Below are 27553 nucleotides of genomic sequence, written 5' to 3' on the forward strand. Positions count from 1 at the left end.
TCGGATGTGTTGCTGAAAATTTCCTAATGCTGCTAGAGGGGAGAAACAGGAATAATTCTCTGCTTGACCTGCTGCTGCTTATGAAAAGGGAAGAGCTAGTGGCAAAGGTGGTGATAAATAACAGCTGGGATCAGAGTGACCGTGAGTTTGTTCAGTTCATGATTCAAAGGAAGTCTGGAAAGATAGTCAGCAAGTTATGACTATAGATTTCAGAAGAGCAGACTTCAGCCTGTTTGGAGAATTGCTAAGCAAAATCTCTTGGAATGCTGCCACAGAGACATAGGGTCCATGAAAGATGGATGATTTCTAAATAAAACTTACTGAGAACTCAGGATTGAACCACCCCGTTGAGCAGGAAGGAGGGGGATTCAGCAGAAGGCCTTCTTGGCTGAGCAAAGAGCTTTATCATGACCTAAAATGCAAGATGTAGACAAGCATTGCTTGACTGCTTAATTGCAAAATCAGAAAGCTGATTGATTCGAGCTAAGACTTACAAGGGTCATAAAGGAAAACAAAAAGTGATTCTGCAGGTGCGCTACTTTCAAAAATGAAGGTAAAGTTTGATGAAGAGAAAAACTGATGAATAAGGGAGAAGACAATGTAATGACAGACAATATAGAAAAAGCTGAAGTACTCAACATCATCTTTGCCAGGCATTTACGGACCAGAAGGTAATTGGAATAGTCAGCATAGCTTTACCGAAAGCAAATTGTGTGCTTGTCCAACCTGGTTGCCTTTCCTGATTAAATGACTAGCTGCATGGATGAGGGAAGAGCAGTGGCAGCCCTATACCAACCAGTGCTACAGCACAGATGCTGCCTTGAGCAGGAATGCCTCTTTGCTGGGTGAAAACACAGCTGACTCCAAAGGCATACCTGACCCATGCCATAACTCCCACAGATGTGCATCTGGGATCTGCTGTGGGACACGTGGTGATTCCTCTTCTCTACTAGTTGCTCTGGGGAGTGGCTGCAAAGGTATTTCTCACACCTCTTCTGTGGGCAGGAGAAGCTGTAACACAGGGAGCACCCTTTAAAACTCCTCCAGCAGCCTCTCATCCAACCATGAGGAAGTGTCAGATAAACACGTACAAAATCCATAGCTGGAAAGAAGATATGATTTGTCAAGGTTTGGAAACTTTCTGGATAGCCTTTTGGGTATCTTCTGGATTATATGCTGTCACCTTGCTCATTAGCCTTCTCCCGGCATGGCTATGCTCATTTGCATGCAATGGCAGACTTTGGTAAGGCTTTTGACATAGTCTCCCACAGCACTCTCGTTTGAAAGCTGAGGAAGAGTGGACTGAAAGAAGAGACTGGGTTGGGAACTGACTGAACCAGTAGGCTCAAAGGGTAACGATCAGTGAATGTCAGTGAATGTGTTCATCAATGACCTAGATCATGACACAGAGTGCACCCTCAGCAAATTTGCAGATAATAAATTAAGGGGGAGTGGTTAACATGACAAATGGCAGAGCTATATTCCAGATGGATCTTGATATGCTCGAGGACTGGGCCAGGAGAAACCTCATAAAGTTCAGTAGGAAGTCTGCTCCTCAGGTGGAACAGCTGCACACACTTGTACGGGCCATGAAACGAACATCTGAATTGCAGCTTCATTGAAAATGACCTGGAGGTTACAGCGGGTGCCAAGCTGAACATGGACCCAGGAGTGCACTCTCATTGCCAGACAGGTAATCAGCATACTGGGCTGTAGTAGGAGAAGCATGGCCAGCAGAAAAAGATAAGTTATTTTCTAGAAGGCTGTGACCAATTCCCATTCTTCTAGTTCAAGAGGGATGTGGAAAACAGGAGAGGGTCCAACAGATTCTCAAAGTCCTACATCACATGGAGGTTAGAGGGATGTTGAGGGAACTGGGGTTTGTTTAATGTTGTGAAGAGGAGCTTAAGGGGCAATCAAGAGCAACCTATAAGTATTCAGTAGCAAAGATGATGAAACCAAACTGTTCTCAGTAGAGAAGGACCAAGGGCCACAAGCGTCGGCTTTGGATATCCTGATTTCCATTTGAGAAGAAAAAAAAGACACCAGGTTGGTGGAGTAGTGCTGGAGCAGGTTGCTTAGAAAGGTTGTGAAATATCCACCCTTTGGGATTTTTAAGATTTGGCTAGACAAAATCATGGCTGATCTGATCTAATGTTGACAATAATCCTGCTTCAAGCATAGGATTGGATGAGATGACCTACAGAGATGCATTCCAGCCAGATTTTCTATGATGATAGAAAGAAAAAAGTGATTTGTGTGTGTGTGTGTTTTTGTGGAACATTCATTACTAATACAGCTGGGAGAGAAGTTACAATTTACTCTATAGCAGATGTCTGCCTTCCTATTTCCAGAAATATTGAAATTGGAGTCTAAAAATCCTGTAGCTTTTAGATGTTCATTCCTTCTGCCTTCAACGAACAACATAGGCAAAAGAGCCATAAAAATAAAGAACTACCATCTTGAGTTTTTACTTCCTTTTTAACTTCAGAAAATGGTAACATCAAACTTCTGTGCTTCAGCTGATAAAAAATTCACTTTAACATTTAACTCTGGCTAGATATTAAAGATTCATGGATGAAAAAGCTGTCTGAGTTATCTGTTTTCCTGTGAAAAGCCTATTTGATATCTTTTACATGCATCTTTGCAAAATAACATTTTCTGAACGAAGAGGAGGTGCTGAGTATTGGAAGGGAAAAAAAGGAGAACCATTAAGCTGAAGACTCAGGGGATATCTTTCCCTGTAGTGAAAGTAATGTTCCTCAACTGTTTCTTGTTTACTTACATAAACTTGCTACTTGAATTGAGGATATTTTATGGCAACACCTTTAAATTTGAATTGATACACAGATTTTACTTTTCAGTATTGAGCCATTACAACTAATATTATGGTTTGTGTCTTATAAAACTATCAATGACAGTTTTCTGACAATGGTTTTATGAAGCACAACAGTAGGAAAAAAGAATTGCAGTTTTTAGTAATGAGTCCTGAAAACTGTTCCTTTGGGATCTTTAATGAGTTAACTTAGATCATCCACTGATGAAATATTCTGCATGTTTTAAAAGTGTGTATTTGCTGAAAGGAGTTAGCTGCATTTCCTGTTAGTTTTTGTGAGGGAATAGAGTTGAAACTCATGTTTCCCAAATGAAGAAGATCATCAAGTACTGTAGGTAGAACTTTCAGATGGTGAATTTTACACTCTGGTTTTGACCTGATGTTACTATTTGAGTGATGAGTAAAAGATACGTAGAAGTACACTGATACAGTTATATGCACTTGGGTCGGGGCAAGTTTGTTCAAGTTAATATTTTCATGCTCAGTTTTTGCCAGGGGCTGGATTTGCTTATCTAGGGATAGCAAAGGTTGCACGTTTGTTTTGCTTTAAAATTTAGTGTAAATTATATCTGTTATTTTAAAAGTAATCTTAATTAACCATTATTATCATCAAATCAAATTGCATTTATTTCTAGCCATAGCAGCTTGGTCATTTAAGAGATGGAGGAAGAATTACATGGCTTAATTCATGTTCTATTCTATTCTGTGTTAAAAATTGTGGTGATACTATATTCTGAATACTGTAATATTCCATACATAGCTTCAGGGTGTTGAAATATGGGAGCTGATGAAACTGAATCCACATAGTATTTCTACTGCACTTGTCAAAATCTTTCTAAATGCCAACATATATAAGTCTTTGGGAAAAATGCGATTCATTTATCCTCCAAAATGTATTTAATATTTTTTTGCAGTACAACTCGTTAAGATTCCATATTCACACTGTGGTGCATCAAAGCTTCTCACAATTTTGTAATACTGATGAGATTATTTTAAAAAGCCAGCATGATTGAGCACAGAGTTATATGGCCAAAGCTATTTTTAGTCTCTACTTATTTCTTCCGGTTCTTTCTGAAATAGAAACATAATCAGGAGTGATTCTGTTCTGTGTTCTGACTGCCCATTCCTGTTAGATTTGAACATTGAAGAGACTGGAGGACTAGGGGGAGTGTGTTTGGCAAGGAATTATGGTGAGATTGGGTGTGAAAATGAGGGAGAACTTGTCACTGGCTGTGCAAGAATGGAAATCACAAGAAGGGAGGACTGGTATTTATTGGGTAAGAAAACTTGGATTTAGAAGGGGAATTTAGGACACAGAAGAACATAAGTGAGAAATGGGTGAAGAGGCATGAAGAAGCAGTGGAGAAAAATAGCCTGGAGAAAAGCAGCAATGAATTTCAGGGCTGCTGAACCAACAACTCCCTCAGAGAGTGAGACATGAGGTTTGGGATAATCAATAGTTGTGCAAGACGACTGGGGCAAGGAACAGAAATAGAGAGCAGGTAGGAAAAGTTGCTGATAAGATGCTGGCAGGATCAGGCTAGGGCCATCTCTCTGGAGAAAAACGGAGAGGAACCCAGGTTTCTGGGGTTTGCATGATGCTCGTGTGATCCCTGCAGGCAGTCTATCATGATAGTTCATCTGCATTACCCTTCCATCTGGAGGATGACAGCCTGCTTTCCCTACTGGCTACTCCCCATCTCTCACAAGGTAGAGTTCTCATGCTGTAGCTCTTAAGTTGGTGACCCTGCTGATGAGTATTTTGAATTCAGTGTCCCATAATAGGATTTCTTTCTTGGTTTAGTCTTTGATCAATCTAAGGAATTATTAAAAAAAAAAAAAAAGAACACTATTCAACATGCACATTAAACGTTCAGTTAAGAAAAAATTAAGTTTGTCTATATAACCTTAAATTAGACCCTTAGTGAAATACGATGGTACAGCATTTAGTTATGGTATCATCTAAAAATATCTACTTGTTGGACACCTGTTAATACCTTTTCGGAAAAAAAAGCCACAGCTGTATTTCTTACCTCTATGTTATTATTTGTTCCCTTCAATGAAGCATGAAATTGCTAAATTGTATAGCAACTATTTTATATTTCATGTTTTTAATATACAAATTTTATCTTAAATTAATTGTTAAACTTTACTAATGCGTAATAATTGTCTGCCTATCATAAGATTTCATTTTGCTACCCAAAATTTATTTTAAATAATAAGTCTTAACTTGGGAGAATAATTTATGTTAAAGTAAAAATTTAGGTATTGTCGAGTCACCAGATAATCTGTTATGTCCTGAGTAATCCACACATATTTAAAGAGGCCTGTCAGAGATCCCCAAGTAATAGGATTTGAGTATTTCTAATACAGTCAGTGGAAGCTACTTAACACTCTAAAAAACCCCCGAAATTTCAGAATCTGCTTTAGTGCTTGTATGGACATTTTTCAAATGAGATAGTAGGATTGGCAGTGATAATACACACAGAAATGGTAAGTAACATTTAATAGTGCAGAGAGGAAAAAGATAACCCTAAGTACATGCTACACGTGTCACGGACATGGACTCTTAAAGCAGCTGTTACCACTGAAGAAAGACACCTTGGGGTGATTGTGGTTAGTTCTGTGACATTGTCAGCTCAGTACTCAAGAGCAACCAGAAAGGTAATTAAGAATGGAAATAGGATCTGATAGGAAAGGAAAAGAGTGCAAAATATAATGTTTTTCTGTATGAATCTATGATGCTTTACATCTTGAATACTACATGGAGGCAACTGGAAAAAGCCCCAGAAGAGGGTGACAGAGTTGATCGGCGGTGTAGCATGGTTTCCAGGTGGAGCTAAATAACAAATAATTCCAGTACAGAACAAGGATGTCAGAGAGAGATAGAACAAAGATCTGCAAAAGTGCCTATGGCATAGAGAAGGCAATAGGCAACTACTATTAGCGCTTTCTTACAACTCAGATAAAGGGAGTTTACAATGCATTGCCAAGTTTAAAATACAGAAAACAGAAGTTTTTGAAATGTTACCATATGTTATCAATGTACAACCAAGTAACAGGCTTACAGTACACAAAGGTAGAGGTTTGGGGGTATGTCACATGATTAGTTTGTGGGACTCGCTGCCACAGGGTGTTGTGAAGCCTAAGAATATAAAAATGTTCAAACACAAATGATGATAAGTGCTCAAATTCATGGTGGATAGGCCTACTAACCACAATTTGCCTGGCTTTAGTTTCTGGTCTACATGGTCCTTAACTGGCTGATTTCCAGCAGCTGAACGAGGAAGGGCTATTCTTTACTGGCCCTGTTTCCTAAAAAGTTGCTGCAAGGGACTAGGGCCTTTGGTCTGATAGTGTCACCATTCCTATGTGAAACAGCCTTCTTTTCCATTACTGCAACAGAAAATCATTACTGCTTTTTTTCAAATTAAGCAGTTAAGTCATTTCCTAATTCCTAATGGCTAAGAATAATGAGTGTAGAATTGGGTGTAGAATATTAAAAGTTCTAAATTATACTTATGCCTGCTTGTAGGTCTTTTCATTTGAAAATCCAATTAAAATGTTTAAATAGTATTGTTAAGAGGAACAAGGCCATCCTTACTCTTTATTACTGTGCTAAAAAAACTGCCACGATCTTAAGCACTTGTTTTGCAGTTACGGAAAACTTTAAGGCTCATGAAAATAGCAGTTAATAATGGAAAAGCTGAGAAATCATTGATTATAGAAGGTTTTCCAGAAAGAACTAAGGTAATGCAGCTCCAGTATTTTCTTTCAGCTCTTCACACGCCTTCTCTGTCTTTCATTTAGTTGAAACAAACATGTCATGTAAGTGATGGGATCTTATTTGAATTGTCAGGACACAACCTATGAAACAAAACCAACTTTCAATTCTAAATAAATCTATTGAACAATAAGGTATGTGGTTCTCCTAGAAGGTTATATGAACAAGAACCTAAAAGAAGTCAAAAGACATATATATATAAAAATCACTGGTTATTAGAAGTGGAAAAGTTCATTTGTATTAAATTGCCATTGATTTCTGTTTTAGTAGTGATTTACTTTTAAAGACAGTTCTTTGCACACTTCCCAGCAACATTATATTAGCAATACTAATGTATTAGTTATCTTTACTGAACTTGGGTACAATTAAAAATTGCTACTTAAAAAAAAAAAAATTGTTGGAAACTTGTAGCATTGTGAGATTTATTTTCTCTCAGATTGAATTTAGCGTTTCCTGGCTATGGCCCTGCATACTCAATATGCTGTGAGAGCTTAGCTGGTTGCTTTCCATATCATAAAAGGTTTTAAAATCCAAAAAATAAACTGTTAACATTTAATGTGCTATGTGTTGGCAACTGAACTCTACCAAACAGGATTCTGCAATAAAATAAGTTAAAATTAAATTGAGGACCCTGCATGATGCTGAGGAGAGAACTGTTTTAATAATGCCATTTTCTTATAACTTCTGCTGTGCAATAAAGCCAGCCTGAAACAATAAGACAATGATGATCCAAGCAAGGAATAATAAGGACTACAAACAACTAGGAAGATTTGCTTTCTTTACACAATCTGTTATGAAATAAATAAATAAAACCAGTGTCAGATCAATCTTCGACCTCCCATTGTTACTGTTAACTTTTCCACCAATTAGTTATACCTTTCTGTGGAAATTGTGCCTCACTGCAGTTAGGTCTATCCTGATTAACAATTCCAGCTTTCAATTTTTTTTTTTTTTTTTTTTTGCTAGAGAAGTAGTTTATGACTATCTGCTGTTCACAGTACCATTTAAAAGCTTACCTTGTGGCATTGAGTGACTTGATTCTCCCTCATGTGATTGAATTATCTACTGAGGCATGTTCAAGCCAAGCTATGCTACTACTTACATTTTCTGGTGCTTTTCCTTTACTATTGTATGCCTGATTCTCATGCTAACCTAATTATCGCTGTCCATCTAGACCTAGCAGTTGTTGCTCTCATCTATCACAGAGCTTGGTTTTTAGCTCACTGATAAAGACAGAGAACTGTAATATATGTTTGTCACTAAATAGTTTAAAGACAGAAAGGGAGCAGATCTGCTAAATAAGAAGTTACAGCAGCAGTTAGTCATTTTGCAGAGTAGACCTTTATTAGATAATTACTCATTAAAAGAGATATTACAATTATCCAAGAATTATACACTAATATTCACACATTTGGCATTTTAAGGGGATTTTTTGCATAAGTATTAAAAAAAATTAAGATAATGGACAAAATAAATTCTGTAACATAGTTCTTTGTTCCTTCTCATGTTAAAAATTACAAAAATTGCTTACCATTTATTTTAAATAAGACAAAACCTCTGAAGCTGTACCTGCTGTATCTGAAAGTGATGCAATTGCAAATAAACTACAGTGAATGAGACCTTAAATAATACATATCTAGCTTTTACACTTTTGTTACAGCACTCTAAATGACCTGCTACGTGTTTTTAAATTCATTTGAAGAATTAATGCATCATAAAATAAGGCCTCAATGTTTATGTTCAGTCTGCAAGAAAAGTTGAGGTGACCTTGACTGTATGTTTTTTGGAATGGCACATTAGAAACTATTTCTAAATAGCATTCTCCTTATCCCATGCTTTGAGAGAAGACAACCTGTCTCTGTCAGAGCACTGGAGAAGAAGATATGCGATACAGGATTTATCAGGTGGGCTGATCCCATTAGATAGAAGTTCTTTCTTCTTCTTCCAGTGAGGAGAAATATAAATGACAAGAGAAGATGCTGCATTAGCAGAAGAATCATTTAATAAAGCTGGGTGATATTCGTAATTATCTTTTTGGGGGGGGGGGGTGTCTTCCAAAATACATAGGTATTATTGTAGCTAAGTACTAGTTTGCCATAGAGAAGGTGAAGAGTCAGGAGGATATTTGAAGACAAGTCTGTTGCAGCAAGTATCTCATACTACTTTTAAGGATTACTAGCCTACATGAAGCACAGTTTGTATGACCAGGACAGTGGTCTGCCCAGTATGTTTTAATCATTCTCCTCCTTTCCATTTTTTATCCCAACTTTCAATCATTTTTACACTATTTAGTTTATATTTACTAAATCAAATTGAGAGATAAAATAAGTTTATACTGATCTGAGCTGGACCCTTGATGTTATATACTGCTTATTTTTCAAGTTCTTGCTTTTCCTGTGCCAATAAAATGTGCAGCCAGGGCCCAGCTATGCAATTGGCAGTATTAGCATATGCCTCTGAGTAGTATGAAGGTATCTAAAGAACCCGTTCAGTCCATGATCTTAATGACCTTGAAGAATGGCATCTGATGGTAAATAGGTGGCTGTGATGATCTCAGACCACTTCATAGGCCTTGCCAGAAGTGCACTCATAACTGGAATTAGCTGACACCCTGAATCCTATTCTAAGCAAAAAGTCTAAGCTTTAAAACGATAAGAAGTTTGAATTCCTTTTCTTAACCTTAAGTCCCCTCTCTTCAGCTCAATTACAGAGGGTATGTTATTAGCTAGGTCACAGCATCACTTATATAAATACCAATGAGTAGAGGACTTTATACATCAGTACGGTGACTTCTAATTTTCTGTTATCTTACCATTCAGCAAGACTGAAAGGAGTGAAAAATACTAAAAGTTTTAAAATTTGCTGGGCTTCACAAGACATTTTGTTAGGGCTCTGTGTTTATATTTGAAGGACTAATTTGGTCTCAATATGTAGGTAGATGTTGAATGTTTACCTTCATTTTGCTTTTGGAAGCAGTTTGTAACTGTCAATTAGCAGAGCAATCCCTTCTATCTATCCATCTCTGTGGCATGATTTGTGTCTCAGCACAAGGTTGGATGGTCACTCACTGATGACTCAGTGTAGTTTGAGCATTCACAATACATCCAAGGGGTAGCGACATTCTCATGTCATCTGCCACTCAGAGAAGACAAGTAACTTGAATACAGGAAGATAGCAAGTTATTTATGGACTGGTTAGTGTTTTAAGCTATGGAGAAATCTACAGTTTTTATTCATCTTCCTGCACTGGGGCAATATTTCTTCAATTTTCATAGTAGGTATCATTTATATTTGATATTTGTACTTGTTCTTTAATATACTGCCGAAAAGCAAAAGTGATTTCTGAGGCAATATAAGGCATATTGGTCTAAAGTAAAATAATAGAAGTGTTTTTTTTCCTCTGGATTTTTTATATTGAAAGCAGCAATTGATTCAGTAAATAAATTATTAAATCCAACCCTCTGAAACAAGTGTGAAATATGCTGATAGAAAAGAATTGCTACCTTAAACATTTTTAAAGAGATTTTACTAAATGCTTGACAGAATGCTTTATAACCAAATGAGTGACAGCTTTGCTATATTGATATTTGGTAATCTTAAATCGCCATTTTTTTAACTGTAAAGTTTTCCCTGGGAAAGTCAGGCACAGAGAGTTCTCAAATCATGTGTCAGATTGCTATGAATAATGTTATTGGCATTGAGTGAGACCAATTTTTAAGTAAAGCAGCTACTCCTTTTCCCCCAAAGGACAAAACCAGAAGCTAACAACAAAGGAAAAAATGTTCTCTGTATCTGCCAGTGCATCCACGACCGTAATAAATTCTGGTACCTGTGAAAGTCACAGCAAAAACCACACCCATGTGAGGCACATTGCAGCCAGAAGAACAAGAAGAGTTCATTAACTGCTTGGCCTCTTGATATTTTCAGGCTTCTGAAATAAGATTTTCATCTAGCTAATACTATATTGCTGTGATTAAAGACAGTGGCATACCCTGGATCTTCTGGCAGAAGTAAGGATATGACAGCAATCGTATCTTGGCACTCTTTAGAACAGAAACTTCAGGAAATTATGAGTCAAGTTTCACTCTGCCAGTAGGCCCAGAGGTATCTGCTGTGGCCAATGCAGTAGTTGGAGAAGTTGCACGATAGGAAATGTACTATGTGGTGCACTTTTTTGAAAACTGTTTGCTGGTTGTCTCCTGTGGATCCCTGGCTGGTTGGTACTAAAGGCTGCATCCCCTTCTCCCCTCTCCCCAGGCGGCTCCCTGGGAGCTTTGTGGTAAGTATTGCCTCTCCCAAGCGGTTGGCCTCTAGGAGAGAAATGCTAGGTGACCTGTGAGCGTCAGTTTTAGGATCTTATTCTTCATACCTAGCTTCGCAGACTGCTGTCTGTAATTTGGAGCAGCAGTGCAAGTGCGATTGCAGTAGCCTTGTCAACAAGGTTAACTGTTTGGGATGTGGTCTGCATAATCAGATTTTGAAGGTTGAACCTGAAAAGAGAGCAAAGAACTCTTGAAATGAAATGAATTGCCTGCCAATGAGACGAATTGCTTACACAGTTTGTTACCATCAGTGTTATTGCAGGATATTGCTCACTTTGACCACAGCTCTACTTGCAAAGCCCCAGCTCATCGGGGCAGGAGTACGTTGTATTAACAAGTGATATGTATGTCATTGTTATCTTAAAATTAATGGGTAAAAAATACCTCTTTTCAGGTAATAAGCATCATATTTTCTTCTATGCAATGCTCAAAATTAAGACCACAGAAAGCCGTGCAGGAGTAATGCTGTTAGATTAAGAAAAAAGAAAGCAGAGTATGTGGGAAAATTCATTGCTGAACTTCAGAGATAAGATATTCCTTTTCAGTGCCACACTTCCCATAAGCCAGTTTTATGGCCCACTTATGTTGTGTATATCTTTATATGCAGTTGCTTGTATGCCGTAATACTGTGTTATCAAATTCTAATGTTTCCTTTAACAGCACACTTTACTTGTCAGGAAAACCCTACTGAAAAGGTCTTGCCAGATTTGCTATGCATGCTTTTAAAATGATTGCTGTGTTTTCTCTATATCCTCAGCCACTAATACGCACCTGATCTTTTACTCTTGTCTCTGTATCACCAGGCCTCCTGAACCTGTTTACAGCACTGTGAACAAACTGTGTGATAAACCACCTTCTCCTAGGCACTATTCCCCTGTCGAGTGTGACAAAAGCTTCCTTCTTACAGCTCCCTATCCCCACTACCACGTAGGCCTGCTCCCTGACTCTGAGATCACCAGGTACTGCATGCGCTTCTTCCTCACCTCCTTCATTAGAGTGCATGATCATCACTGGATTTATCTCATAGTTTGCATCTTCACCATAGATCTTCTTTTTCTACAGCTTGTGCTTGTTTTTAACCATGCTTTCACCTCTGCACCACTGGAAGATATATGCTATCTCGGTATATAATTTTGGTCATCCAAAATCCAGTGATGAACACAGGCAATGTTTTGATCCATTGGAATGGTGCTCTAAAATAGGTTACATAGTATGTATCACATTTTACAACTGAATTCAGAATTTGTTTCTCTGTGAGTACAGAAAGTGACTAAGACTTCACTGAAAGCTGTAGTAATTTGGTTTGATTCAGTCATTTTATTTCTGTGTTGTGCATACTTTGTTCACTGAGCATCTTTGGGTTTATAGGGTGGCTGCCTAAGCCATTCAGAAGAAATTGAGCAAAAAATAATCACCTCCCTCACCAAGTTGTGATTGAGAATACATCTAAAATTTAGCATTCCCAAGGCTAGCTGTGCTCCAAGAGGACAGTTAGTAAAACCTAAAATGATGAACATTTCCACAACTGAAGTAATGGAAGACATTTCTATAAAATATTGTCAGTGATTGCCTCCTGAGAAATATTTAATAAAGAAAAACATACTATCCAAAATTGTATGCTAGTATAACCCAGCTGTTCTTCTATAGTCTAATAGGTTAGTAGTAAACTATTTGCAAACAAGAATTGGGAGATAGAGGAAGAGTTCGGCACAAGTTTTCAAGAAGATGTTGAGTGCTTCCTTTGTCAGGAAAAAACTATCATCTTTTATATTTTAGAGTAGAAGAAAAATTATTGTATTTGGAGCTTTGATCATAGACATTTTCTACAGAAAGCAGTTTTCAAAGAAGAGAGTAATGTGGGAAGAGAGGAGCAGAAGTGTGTAAGTGGAAAGTAAAATGGTAAATTAATGTAAGATACAATAACAGGAAAGAAACCCCAGGGATTAGAAAAACAGCTGTGAAAGGCATTGCAGTGCTATGAAATAAAAAGCTAAATTAAAAAAGCAATAAGACAAATACTAGTGAAGAACGCAACAGATGTGGTAAGACCATGCAGAAGCTGTTAGTTTATTAGAATGAAAACTGGCTAGCTTCTAGAATTTGTAAAAAGATGCTTAATCACTGGACAAAGTGATTAGTCAAGCTGTTCAGGCCAGTGCAAGTTTGAGTGAAAAACATTGATAAGGGCAATGTTTTATAAAGGTATAAATAACTCCACAAGGACACCATACACTAACAGATCTATCCACAATATTTTAATTTCTCTGCAAACATTATCTCAAAGGAAATAACTAGCCAAAAAGTAGTAAAATTACTTCAGGTCTTTAGGTACAGTGTACACGAGTGATTTATCTGTAAGCATCACAGTGTTTCTGTGTGTTTAGAGCCAGACAACAGAAGACATCATTATAAAAAGTCTCTTACTTTTAAAATGGTCCCTTTAGAAAGGAAGGGATCAACCTGAACTAGAAAGTCGAACAAGCAGGTTCTAGGGGATTTGGGGGCCATGGAGTTGTGTATTGGGAGCACTGAGAATTAGATTGTGGCTTGCTAACTGTAGAGAGATGCAATTCATTGCTAAGTGGTCGATCTCTATAGACGTGACTGTGAGGACTATGGAGATAGGTGGGGGAAAAGGGTGAATCTGTTAAGGCTGCTTCCTGCAGACCAGATACTCAGATGCCAAAAATCAGTGGAGCCCTGGAAAGCTCATAGAACAAGGCCATTTTGCCACCTGAAGGTATAATTCTCTACATCCTTTTGCTTTATTGTATGATTGATTGAATACTTGGTCATCAGATATTTGATGACCCGACATCAGGACTTAAAAAGCTGGGGTTTGTTCTACTGAGTGTCCGTTAACACTTCTCTTTAAGAACAAGGTTTGATTTCTCTTCATTCTACTTTGATGTAAAATTAAGCTCTAGTGCCTGTATATTTAATCAGTTTGTTTATTTCAACAGTCCAACAAAAAAACTGCAAAAAGAACACAAAAAAATGAGAAAAGACACAACTCACGGTTAAACGCTCTGCACTATGCTCTGCTACATGCTGTGGTAGAGGCAACTGATTGCTATAATTTATACTTCCTTCCCACTGTGAAATAACATTCAGATGGAAAATATGACAGTTTTCGATGTTCTCAAATACTGTCATCTTTTCCACAGGACTCTTTGAATAGTTGACTGTGGAAGAAGACATTTGAAATAATATTTTACCAAATGCCTTTGGTGAGGAAAGTGACAGCTTTACAACATATGATCTGTTTTCCAAATGGACTCAGTATTCACAGCTGGAGAACAGATTTTAGAAAAGTGTTTACCCCATTTTAACCCTAATCCAAGTGGCTATTTTTACAGAAGTGTTCATTGTACGCAGCCCTAAATTTCACAAAGGTGATGTGTCTCAGGGCTGTATTGTGTTGAATATTTGGAAGAATTAATCCATAAAAAGACCTTGTTTTAAATCCACGGCTGTGATACCACCATCTCTATTGGAAGTTGTACTACAAAAAAATCTTCCAAATATTGACCAGGTATTTCAAAAGGTCTCCCTTTACTCACCTGAATTCCTCAAAGCCCTATTCCTCCACATGATACACTCTCATGGTCTCCAGTCAAATAAAAAAGATATCTCCCTGTCTTTCTGCAGGCTTTCTAGAAAGAGTGTTTCATCAGAATTGTCAGCCTCAGGTTTGGGGAGGAAGGGACAGGGATTATTTGCTTGTTTTGGTAACTGCAGTTATTGTTGTATCTCAGTGCTCCAGTATTGAGAATCTGCTGAGGAACTGCAAGAAATTTGGTTTGACAAACAACTCTTCCAGAGGAAGAGGAACATGATGCCATGTTCTCCCAATTGAAATGCTTGTAAGCCAGCCAACGCCTTTCAAATTACTGCTCCAGATAATTTGTCAGCTACTCCTCAGATGATTGTTTTGTCAAGGCTCATTAACTTAATAGGCAAAGAGAATTCATAGGCCAAAGACTTACTTGTCTATAATAAATTCAAGTTTATAACCCTTGCTTTTATGGTGGCCTGTCTTAGCTCCTGGGAGATTTGGAGGTCTAGAACAGTATACTCCCATTTTAGGATAAAAATAATTCGGGTTTTGATTGAAATATCAGTTCATGTGAATTGATATTAACAGGGCTATGTCAATGTGTACACAACTGAAAATCTGTCCTATTGAAGGCAGGAGTAGAGAGAGAATTTTGGAGTAGTAAGTTTTCCTTTGAGAGCACCACATGGAATGGGTGCAGAGTATTCCTGTTCTGGCCTCTATCATTATTGACAATTATGTCTACAATTAGAAGATTATTGGCAGCGAAAGGAAATCACAGCTCATAGATGTAACACTCTTTCTACAAGCATGAGACTTTGTTTCAGCATTATGTAACCCAAAATGTTGTGTTCTCAGTCTTTGCACTGAGAACTTTGTTACATACACCACTACATAGACACACTTAAAAAATGCTTCAGTTTTGCCCAGAACTAACTTCCCTGTCTTCACTGAAATCTTTTTGGCACTCTAGTTGCCAGCATAGCTTTTGCTAAAGGGCAGCCCTGATGTTGTTGGTTTGTGTAATTTTTTTTTTTTTTCCCATCAGTATTTGCTTTTCTCTTAAGCCTTTGATCATGTGATTGCATCAATATTTTTGAATACATGTAGGGGAAGGAACTAAGGGTAGGGTTTCAAACTTTGTAGTCATGGAAGAAAAGTTTGGGAACATGACTCCTCCAAAGAAAATAAAAATAAGTGAAAAGTTTGTTCATGTTTAGTCTAAACTTGCAGATCCTCCTTATGGTGCTTGGGTGCCTGGATTGAAAGTATTTGGCTTGCTTTTTAAATCAAGATTAGTTTCTTGAAGCCAGCCCCGGTTCTGGCTGACACTGTGATCTGCAGTCTTAGGCAAGGTAGTTAATGATTTTGTGCTTTGTCTCCCAGCCTCTAAAGAAGTTTAGCAATGATCTCATAGAGCTTCTTTGAAAACTAATTCTGTCTGAGACAATAGCATCCTATTACTAATGGCAATTTGTGTTATTGTTTAATAACATAAAAATGATTTTAAGGTATTTGATGAATTGGATTAATGACATCAGTTCTTTGGACCACCATTACTTTCCAACCGATGGGGATTAGGGAGAGAAGGTAATACTGGCACAGGGCTCTAGAGCAGAGTCTTTTGCAGAAAACAGCATGCCATTTGCATAGGTATTCAAGGGTAACTGAGCATTGTGTAACAATAAAGGACTATACTAATAAAAGTGTGCTGAAATATATGCAGGACATATGGGTAAAGAGACTATAATGTCCAGAATCTTAATGATTGATGTGTGATTCTACTTCCAATGTGTGGCTGAATTCCCACAGCCTCCATGTAAGCACAGGAGGGTCACAACATTCCAGCAGCCTCCGCAGTCAGACTAGCGTACGTCCGCAACTCTATGCGAGCAAATGCTTGCGGTCACCTTATTTAATTGTAGGGATCCCTGGGATCCCTCCTAAGGCCATGAAGTGACAGCTGAGAAGGTGCTGATCGCTTTTCACTGATCCTAGCAGGAAGTTAAGGTAACTGCACCTGAAAAAAGAGTGAACGGTGGGCCTCTGGTACTTGTTGGTATAGGGTCCTTTCTCATTTGATAATATCTCTGCAGCCTTTTTCTTCACAACAGCCTACTGGGAGCGAGCTTATTGTCAAAATGATGCATATAACTGTACTTGTGTGTGGCTGCTTTCCAGGGAGGCTCTTGTCATCTTTATTGAAATTCACATTGTACAGGAGTACTCATCATCCCCTTTTCAATCCCATGTGTTTAATATAGGAATTATATCTCCCAAAACACATCTATCCATATTTTGAGTTTTTTGAAATGCCTGGCAACCTGAAAATGGGACCTATCAAACAAGCAGTAAAAAGCAATGATACTATGAAATTGAGTCTTCAACTTGCCCCACATAAACACAACCACCTTTCTTGAATTTCAAATGAACGTTTACTGTTTACTTGTATTCATAGACTTATTTTTTGTGAACATTTCAAATAAAAATTACAAAATTGGAAATTAGTCTGGTTTGGGCAAATGGGTTTAAATACTTAAGTATTTAAAATCAGAATTGGAGCAGGTTTGTGCTTTTTCCTATTTTAACATCTTGGAATCAACTTCTGGACTGATCTGCATTTCACACAATTCAGCCACAGACAGCAAGCTTATATATGGTGAACTAGCGCTACTAAATAGCACTACTTAAAGGCAGTGGAAGGGAATGAGTACGCAATTCTTTCTGTGGATTTTTGAACAGCAAAATAGGCAATACTGAGGTTCAACTTATTCAGTGTCAATGGAAACAAATTAATCCTATAGTCACAAAAAACCCCATCTTTAGAAAATAAAAGATACCTGGTTAAAACAACTCTTGATAAAGTAGCTCCCTAAAACCATAAGGTGGCATTTTAAAAAATGAACACTGTGACTTTTTGTTTTGAGAAGTGACTTTAAGGCATATCTATACACAGATTTAGGCATTCAGAGGCACAGAACATATAGCAAGCCCTAAGCAATTTAAGAGCTTAAACTGGTCATCACAGAGGCTGGCTTGGGCACTGATGTTCATACTGATGGGAATTGAAGCATCCTGTTATTGCTGATTTCAGTGAGAATTAGGTATGTAAGTGCTATGGCCTTCACTCCCTAAACAACATCTTTAGCAATTCAAGTACTTCTTTAACTCTGGCACCCAGACCTTTCTAAAAATAAGCTTGGAGACCTTGACTCACACTCAGGAACACACATTGCAGTGGTTGACAAGATGCAGCCCAGATGTATGCAACCACATACCCATTATGCTTGACTGGGTTGTGCTGCTTCCGAAAGCAGCTCCAGAACTGCAATATTTTATAGTTACATATTATAAGGCAAAAAAAAATCAGCATAAACTGTGTTGATTAACTGTCTACAACTCGAATACAACATCTCAATGTAGATTGTCCCTGCTTGTGAATCAGACTCCTGAGGCCTTTAAATTATTTAGGAACTTTTGGAAATGATGCAAGTTAATTGTGGATTTTCCTTATCACTTTCAATTAACAAATTAAGAAGTCTTAACTGGAACAGTTTCCTATAATTTCATTTTAATCCTGACTCGAGTCTTCTCTTCAAGTAAATGATCCAGTCGTGTAACTGTTATAGTTAATGAAAGAAAAATGATGCTGCCTTTCAGCCTCAGCTTTCATGTTATTTTGCATGGATGAATCTCTGACTCTAATAAGCACAAACATTCCTATAGACTCTTCTATGCTCTTTCGTTTTTTTAATGAGGAGTCTTCAATTTTGGACACTTAATTAAAATTACTAGGAAGATGCACCTTTTAAAAACTCAGAGAAATGATTGCAGGAGAATCTTAACCTGTAAAGGCATAAAATCTCTACATTTCAAGTGTTTAATTATGTAAAGTTACAGAAGCCTTTCAGGTTAAGATGGGATGCTTCAGGTTAGAGCTGCTGGGCTTTATTTCCAGTTGTGCTGCTGAGTAATTCTCTTTAGTTGAGCAAATCACTTAATTCTATTTGCTTTGCTTTACCTATCAGTAACATAATCTTCTTACCTAGTTATATTGAGAAGGATAACTAAAATCATTAAACAGAATAGAATAAAATTTTAAAAGGAGAAAAATTAAGGTGTTCATTCTGTTCCATTATTTGGGAAATGTTTCGTATTTTTGGAATATATGGTTTGATTTTCAGAGATACTGTGATTTCTTGTGCTACAGAGCCTCTTTTGTTCGTATTCTGCACCCATGGAAATTAAACTGTATATTCTTAGCTCATAAAATGGACAGAAATATTAACTCAGTTTAGTTAAGTAGCAGTATGTTCTTTACTATGTCTTTAGAGAAGAAAAAAATACCAATTCTCAGTAAGAAAACATCTGTAAATCACTAGTATTAAAATTTCCCTGCTGTTATGATTACAAATAGAGCTACAGAGAGACATTTGGGAACAAAGGAAAGATGTCTCCTTCCTTTCCACGCCTATAAGCAAGCTCTGAAATTCAGTCTCTAAGTCAGTCACACAACACTCCCAAAGTATCGAATGCCAGTTCCTATGTCTGTTTTGGATTAATGGTGAAGACTGGAACCAGCAGACTAGAAAGGTATCAGGCATTTTTAACTGGTTCCTGCCTGAGGATTTTGGCCAGGGCAATCAGTCATCCAGTATGGGTAGGACAGGGTGGACCATGATCCTCAAAACCAAAGTTTTGCCTGATGTCTGCTTCAGAGGATGCCATTCACCACCTAACACTGGCCACAGCAGTTACTGGCTAGATGCAAGGCAGGGCTGATGCTTCAGATTAACTCATGAAAATCCAGTCAGTTCATAACTAAGTCTACACAATAACTTCGTTGTTTGAAACAGTAGTTTCGGTGAGATGCAGTATACGTAAGCATCCACTCAAACATCTTGTTCTGGTCTCTGAAAATCCCATTGAAACAGTTCTTCCAAAATGGTAGAGCACTAAAACTCCAGGCATAATGTTGAAATGCTTCTGAGTGTTGGGAGAAATTTAAACCCACATTTTTTAATATTGCTTCCATATCTGGTTCAAGTGTATTCAGAATAAATGACAAAAAAATTTGACAGAATGTGTCACTCTGCATAAGAGTGCTACAATAACAAGCTAATGGAGCCATTCACTGATTCAAATCTTGTCCACAGTGACAAAAGTTAATGACAATTATTACCTGACAACTGTCTAAAGGCCAATATGAGAAATGGGTTTGGAGATTTCAGTTTCATTCCTGTGGACAAGTTTCCACATCATAAAAATCATCACTCCATCTGTCACAGTAATTGCTAGACTCTCAGCTCATCAGAAAAACCAAGAATAGATTTAACCTGGAGAACAAATTACTCTTTTTACCCCGAGAGAGTTCTTTGAGCTTAGAAATAAAATATTACTGTGGAGACAGGGTAAATAAAGCCACCCTGTGGCTACCTATGCTGTACCTGTTGGGGCAAGAATAATTTCCAGGGTTGTAGCTGCACATAAAAGAGCAAGAAACTTACTGGTTAGAGCAAAGAGCTAGGAACTGGGAAATTGGCCTGTACCACTGACAGTTTGTATGACCTTGGCAAATTAAGACTTTCCTTCAATTTTGTCCAATTGTGAAATACATGACACACATCCACAGACACCACCAGCAGCCCTTGGAGTTAAAAGATATTTCCAACAGGTGCAGGTATGCATGATTTTCTGCACTGCATAAAAAAGAGTGATCATTAGTACCAAGTGGACTGATAAGAAGCATCATGGAAAGCAGGTGGGACCTCTAATTACAGCAGTGTAATTTGTCATGGAAATGCGAGAGAATTATAACAACAGTAATAATGAACCTTCCCTCAGCCCTTTGCTAGTCTTGTTTTACACTACAGTTATCCCACTGGACTAACGTAGTGCTGACTCAGGCCTCCAGGTTATTTTGTGTTTAATTATCGCCATTTATTATTGTTGACATAAGCCCTATATGTAGATACTTGCAAATATGTCCATTTCTGTTAGTTTCGCCAAGTCAAGTAAGGTCTGACTTTGAACAGGATATGTCTAAAAATATGCTTGTGATACAGAAATCAGGAGGTAGCACTCTGCTGAGTCTGTGCTAGGCCAATGGTACTGCAAGCCTATTTGCGGACACTGCTGTGGAAGGTGTTGCAACACTGAATGAGCTGTTTAAACTAGCTCCTCATCTCTTGTAGTTGCCGATTTCACAGCACTTCGTCTCCAAAAAGTATAAAATACTATTTAATTGAATAGTCAGAAACACAGAAATATTAAGATTAAAAAAACCTCCTGATGTGATGGGATCCACCTCCTAGGTCTACTCTAAAATTTCTACATACGTTTGTTTTCCTTTTCAGATTTTTTTTCCCACTGTCAGAATGTACCTGTATGTTTATGGGTCAATGAGGATAATTATTTCCCATGGTAAAGGGAAAATTGATTTCAGTAGCCAAAGGCTAAAACAGTGGGATCAGATTCTTCTGCCATTTCTTTGTTTTTAAAAGGACATACAACCATTGTTAGGAAAAATGTAACCAAGTGGTTATATATTTCTCATGTTACTGCAGAAATATTTATTGATCAGTACTCATTACATTTCCTATTTCAAAAAAGCATTTGTTACTCTTGAAAATATGGACTATATAATTGGAACCATCTGTTCGGAGAGACTTCAGTGTGATACAAGTAATGATAACCATAACGTCAAAACTTTAAGATGCTTATCTAAATCTGAGTTGGACCGAAAGTCTCAACGTAACTTTGGGAGGTTGTTGTACGTTGTTCTCTGATTCAGTCTGGCAATACAAATACTATAAAGGGGTTTATGAAAATGGGGAAAATAGCAGAGAAGAAAACAGAAAATTGTGGGAAATTAAACTCCCCTTTACCTACATAGTACATTTATGTACATGTGTTACAGTTTGTGAGATGTTTTTAAATACCATCTGGGCTTTGAATAAATACCATCCTTATTTTAGGTTAAACTTTCATTTTGGTGTGGAGAGGACTGCTGAACTTTTTTTCTTATTCATTTAAATTCATTTTCATGTAAATATAGCTATAAATGTTTAATATTTAAGAGACACAGAAGATACTGAATAACATTTTTAAAAATTACTGAGTAATTCACTAGCCTAGTGAGAAAATTGGCTGTTGTAAAATACAAGATGAGCTTTCAGATAATCTCATGAGTCAAAGTCCAACTGATTTCCAGTAAAATACAGATTTGGAAGTACCTAAATTACATTTGAAAGTGAAGTGTGAACTACTAAAGAAATACAGGCCAGAGATATATAGGCAAGAATCTCTGCTTAAATTCCATAGTTTGGCATGTAGTTACTTTGCAAACCATGACACTTTCGCTCTGTATCCCAGTTTGGATATTGAATTTTCCATCTCTTCACCTTTCAAACTGAAAGTAGTCTGAGTATACACTTGCTATAGCTTTTTACCAGCCCCCTTTTAAATCCTAATTAAAGCAATATCACTCCAGTTGACTTGTCCCTGTATTTTCTCACTTCCCTATTTGGTGCGAGAAATAGTAGCTTAGTCCTTCACGAAGAATATTTTAAAGCTGCATTTCTTGGGTGGTTGGAGGTGCTATGTGTTTGGCCACCAAAATAATCTGGTGATTACTTAAAAGTGGTTTATTTGGTAGCTTTTTTTTCCCCTGTAGACTTAACTTCTAATGATGTAACCTGCAGTGAGATCCAAATATGACTTCAGATCTTTAAAATTTCTCTTTTAGATTCCACTTCAGTTCCAAATATACATTAGGATTTGGAAGGATAATTTATGTTATCCTGGTGGACTAGGGTTGTGCCTATTTGCAGTCAGTTTTTCTTCCAACTCCATAGTTTCTTTGGCAAATTTGCATAAGCACTGTAATCTTTTCATATGTTAGTTGAATGTTTTAAAAGAGCATGTGTGTAGGAAATAACGAAGCCTTACTATAGAGGAAGACAGAAATGTGTAAGAACATTGGTTCATTACTGGGAGCTGTTCAGACATGTTCTAGTGTGCAACTTTAAGGTTGTAGAGCTCACCTATCACTATACTCTCTCAATACTTGCATCCAAAATTTTCCCCAAATGTCATTTAAAAAACCCAACACAACAAATGAAAGCTATTCTGGATTTACTGATTATCAATATCCCCACAAGAGAGGGTGCCTTTTCTACTACTACCTGTGGAGGACCTCAGGACCTGAATCAAAATCCTTGGGAGTTTGAAGATACTGAAACTTTGTTTTGTAACTGAAAAAGGGAAGGGAGGAAGGTTTAGAGTTAAAATTTTGACACTGTAGGTTATACAGTTACTGTACTTCACCATAGTTTCTTAAGCGTCAGAGTATTTATACTGTATTGATTTGAGAAGTAGTACGTAGTGGGGGAAGAACGCAGGAAAGGGAGGGCAGAAAGAGGAATGCTTATTTATTACTCACAAATACAGGGGAAATGCAAAATCCTGAACTTGAGTTTCTGATAGGAAACTTTGAAAAGGACAAGAAAAAACTGCCATTGATAAAACATATGTATGTATGTATGCTGAGATATTCAGTGCCGATTTGCAATGGTAGGACAAATTGACATAGGAGTTCATCGTAAGCCATAGTCGTTATAAGCTGCTGTATCAATATGAAGTCACTGGGAAAAGTTTTTGTTTGTTTGTTTTGCTAAGAAAGAAAAGAAAAAAACCCACATATTAGGTGTGCAGAAAGGGTTACAAGCTCTAAACATCCATGAATTTTGTGAAAGTCTAGTTATGCAACTGACCTTTTTGGGTTGAACCTAAATTTAGCTAAATTGTCATTGTAAATTTGCATGTAGAATTTGTTAATGTTTTGGGATCTTAAACAATTTATTCTTTAAAAGGTTTTTATTTCATTTTTAAAGAATAGCACTAGAAGCAGCTAGCTTATCTGATTTTTTTAAAATAATGCTTATAGTGCCTAAAACCACTACTGTTACTGCATAAAAAGCAAGGTCAATGGAAGTGACAAGATATTAAAATACATCTTTTTAGCTGACAAAGGGAAGGAGAGGAAGATTTAGTTTGACTTTCAAAATTAAAATTTCAATATTGTTAAGGAAATACTGGAACAGAAACATTACAATCACCAGGGAGATGCATAGACAATTTCTTAGTATTTCCATACTCCATGCAGAAAATTAATCATTCCACAGATAATTGGAGTTGCTTGCTGTATCTTTTGAGGATCATTATAGTTCTTGCTTTTATGCTGTTGAAATCACTACACTGATGAAGTGGGGAGCAGGGAAAAGAATATAACTCTACAGTGTGAGAGTATACTTGTGTATATGGTCTCGCACATCACAAATTGCTTTTGATTTGATTACACTGTTTTCTAACATCTGAATTCTGAATAGCAATGACTGTATCCTTAAGATAAGCTTTCCTAAAAAGCAGCCTGAAACCATCATAGTGTATTACACTGTGTAAAGAGAAAAACGTATCAGCATGCACACGTGAAATGCACTGAAGCCCACATGGGGGGAGTACACAGTGCGGAAACCAAATGTCACTTGCTACTACTCACTGGTAGTAGGGTGCATCTGCGCAGCCCAGTGCAAGACCATTCAGATACTCCTGAGCTGGTTCTAGACAAGTTAGGTTAGCTGATGAAGCAGTCTAACCTGCTTCCAGTAAATGCCCACATTGATTTATAGGTGACTTGGGTATAATCAGCAGTATGTGTAGACAGTTCAGTTGCTGATCTGATGAAGGTTGCATAAACTGTAATCAAAACTCTTAGCCTATTCAGGGTACAGTGACTAAGAGTTGCAGGTAGGAGGACTTAACATAGTATCTGTGGCAAGAGCGTGGTTATACAGGCTTGGTTGGAAGCAAAAGTCATACAGGTTCGGTTAGCATACAAACTCATGTAATACTGTCATTGCACCATGCAGAAGAGAATTTGCTTTTGACGTTTCAGATTCAGCGGTATGAGTGAAGGTAGTTAATTTTTCATATCAAGACTTTACAACCATTTTATATATTATAGTACTTCAGTGAAAGTGTATAAAAGTCTTGTTTTATGAAGACATCTAAAGTAGGCAATGAATTAATGAGTGTCATCGAAATCACAGGTGCTGTCTGGAATCTTGAGGCTCAAATGATTGAAAATTCTCCTGGTTAGTATGTGCACAGCAATTAGAAAGGGAAGTATGCAAAGAAGGAAATTTACTCCTGATGGAAATTGCAGTACATTTTTCCTAATGAATTTTGCCTGGTTTCCCAGATAACCTTTTGTAGTCATCACTCAACAATTAGCATTCATGTTGGTATGCCAGGGATTACAGAACTGGGTCTGTCAGCTAGGGTACTGGAAGGTTGCACTTTGGAACCAAAAATTCAAGGTCCAAACCATACTGGCAATGATCAGAACACAAGTCATGTTCAGCCTATTTCTTTTCCTTGTCTTCCCTATTTTTTTCTGATACAGTCTTGTACAATACCGTAGTGCTTTGAATTAATGACAAGAAGGGTAGAGTTCTCTGTTTTGACAAAAGTGGGATTAGGCAGCAGGTGTCCACAAAGGAAGATCAGTACAATACCAAAATCAAATCATATCTCAGTGGAGTCAGAAAGAGAATTACATTGACTTTGTTGGAACTTGGATAATCCAGAATAAACATGGCAACATAATACTATAAGCAGGTTCATACTTTCATGTCAAGGCTAACTTCCAAATTGCATACATCATGCTTTGTAGCATCTCAGATTATTTCACAAAAAGCCACAATGTATTTGAATTTACTACTGGGTATCCTTCATAAAGAATAGTATCACATGGAAAATAAATTCGTGCATGATTGGAATGGTAAATCTGTTTGCTGTTTACTCAAATAAATCAAGCAGCGTGGACCATTGCTGAGGAGTAAACCTTAAAACACAATGCTGCAGAATAAAATTGTAGTTCTTAGTAATCACCACTATGATGAGAGGATTTTTATAAAAGTTAATGTAAATTAGCTCTTCAGTAGGATAAAATATGCTGTATTTTTTTCACATCAGATTTATATAATTTTGTCCATGTCAACCTTTCTTGTTTTCATGTTTAAATTTTCCAGTTCTGCTAGTCTTGCATTACCACTTTGCAATAAAAAAAAAATCAGCTTAATTAGTGTCAACTAACAGAAATACAACATTGATGCAATTTAGGAAATGACAGTTTTTCTTCAGCTTGCCCACAGAAATGGTGGATAGTACAAATTAATTTTAGTCTTGTCTACCTAAATGTATTAATATTGCTCCCATCACTGTATGAGTCAGGACATCTCATTTATCTTTGTGTTTTTTAGAGACAGGGAGCTGGCAAATGAAAAGAGTAAGTGGCTTTACTAAGGTCCTAAAGGAAATCCACAGTGAGGCTGGGAAGTTTCAGACTCACTTGCCAAGAGGAGCAGCAAACAAAGCACACAAATCAAGAGTACATTGTGCAAATTCAAATTTTAGTAGCATACATATGAATTTAAATCAGTGTAATTATCGTTCTGAAGATTTGAGATAGCTTCAATTGACTTGTAAAATAAATTGCTGGGAAAAAAGTCAAAGCCGCCATTTGATTTGGGAATTTTGATTCACAGGTTGATTAACCAATAGGTAGGAATTTGGTAGTGTTGTAAAGGGACTTTATATTTTTAACAAGAACAAAGTGAAATAAAATAGGTCCTAATAAAATTTTTTAAAGGGTATTAGCACTTCATCTATCTAGGTTTAAACCAGTCTCTAAGTAGAGAACAAGATGAGCTTTGATGTGAGAAGAAATTATGTTATATTTTCTTCTGTAAAATGCTGGCTCTTTCACCTTTGTTCTCAGCGGTGTGCATAATGTAACATTTACTGTAAGAATATTTAATGGGTCTGGATTGCCATCTGTGAAATACATAAACTGAAATCATTTATCTTTTCCAACACTAAATTATACATTCTGCACTGGCATTGAAAGGGGAGAGTTGGTTCTTGGGACTGATGTGCAGCAATGTCTGATTGGTATATAAAAGGATTCTGCAGCTACAGTAGCTATCATAGGTTTAATAATAACATGCAAATTTAAATGAATTCAGATGCCTCAAAGGTGTAGAATGTCTCCAGGCCTATCTTTGGGCCAGGAGAAAAAACAGCAATCCAACTGTATTTGGAGAATTCCACTGGTTAAGAATACGATTATTTAAACAGATATTTTCTATAATAGTAGACATCTCTGATAAGTCGGAAGAGAGGCATAACTTGGAATAAAATAGTATATCAAAGCAATTCTAAACACAAGAGCCTATTGCCATGGAATTTCCTGCCAATCTTGCAAATGCAAGATTTGAAAATGTGGATGACCATCCAATGCATGGGCTTATCCTCCATCAGTTTTTTTGTATCATCTGAGTAATCCATATTTCGTATGTGAAGTGTTTCATTAATTGCAGGGTATTCATAGGTTTTCAGAAGAACTGCTTTGTCCTCAAAAATAACACATGGAGAACTGAAGCAAAAAGCTGCGATGCTAGCTCAGTTCATGTGCATGGGATAAATATGGACACAAGATGCCCATCTCCAAAAATAGCTTCCTTGCGTGGCTATTTCTTTTTACAGTGCTAAATGACAATGGAATTCTGGTTTTAGTCCTGGTTGAGATTGGGTGAGTTGCTGGTATAAATCCAACTGTGACCATTTTTATTGATTGATTCATGCTTCCTTGTGCTTCCCTGTCTGTCTGTTATTCTTATGTTTTCACTTAAACAGTGGTGTTTTTTTCTCTCAGTATACCCAGTGCAATTGGTTCTGGCCGAAACATTAGGGAACCAAAGTACAAAGGTACTTGCAGAGAGAAATGATTAGTTGGAAGCAGCAAAGAGAGATTTAGTTCTAGATAAAGCTTTTTATCTAATAAATGAAAGCTGGAAGTAGAAGAAACATGGCAGCATCTTCACCCTTCACACTAAAGTAACCTTGAAATAACCCAAGAACCTTGGGTTTGCTGGCTGACTGATGAGAAGATTGTAATTATAAGAAGTGATCCCTAAACTACAAGAAATA

At 37.2% G+C, this 27553-nt stretch overlaps 1 protein-coding gene across 33 annotated transcripts in view; it reads left to right on the forward strand.

Moving 5' to 3' along the window:
* Nucleotides 1–27553, forward strand: part of DLG2 (discs large MAGUK scaffold protein 2) — a 1027713-nt gene that overhangs the window by 743118 nt on the left and 257042 nt on the right. For 29 of the 33 annotated variants that reach the window (XM_052812305.1, XM_052812308.1, XM_052812306.1 and 26 more), the window contains one exon: nucleotides 11745–11900. The exons of the other annotated variants lie outside the window; for them this stretch is intronic. In XM_052812305.1, coding sequence (XP_052668265.1) covers nucleotides 11745–11900 — 156 coding nt within the window. The remainder of the gene's footprint in view (nucleotides 1–11744; nucleotides 11901–27553) is intronic. 33 annotated transcript variants of the gene reach the window in all.

This window comes from Harpia harpyja, chromosome 17 (genome assembly GCF_026419915.1).
Source record: "Harpia harpyja isolate bHarHar1 chromosome 17, bHarHar1 primary haplotype, whole genome shotgun sequence".
Classification (NCBI taxonomy): Eukaryota; Metazoa; Chordata; class Aves; order Accipitriformes; family Accipitridae; genus Harpia; species Harpia harpyja.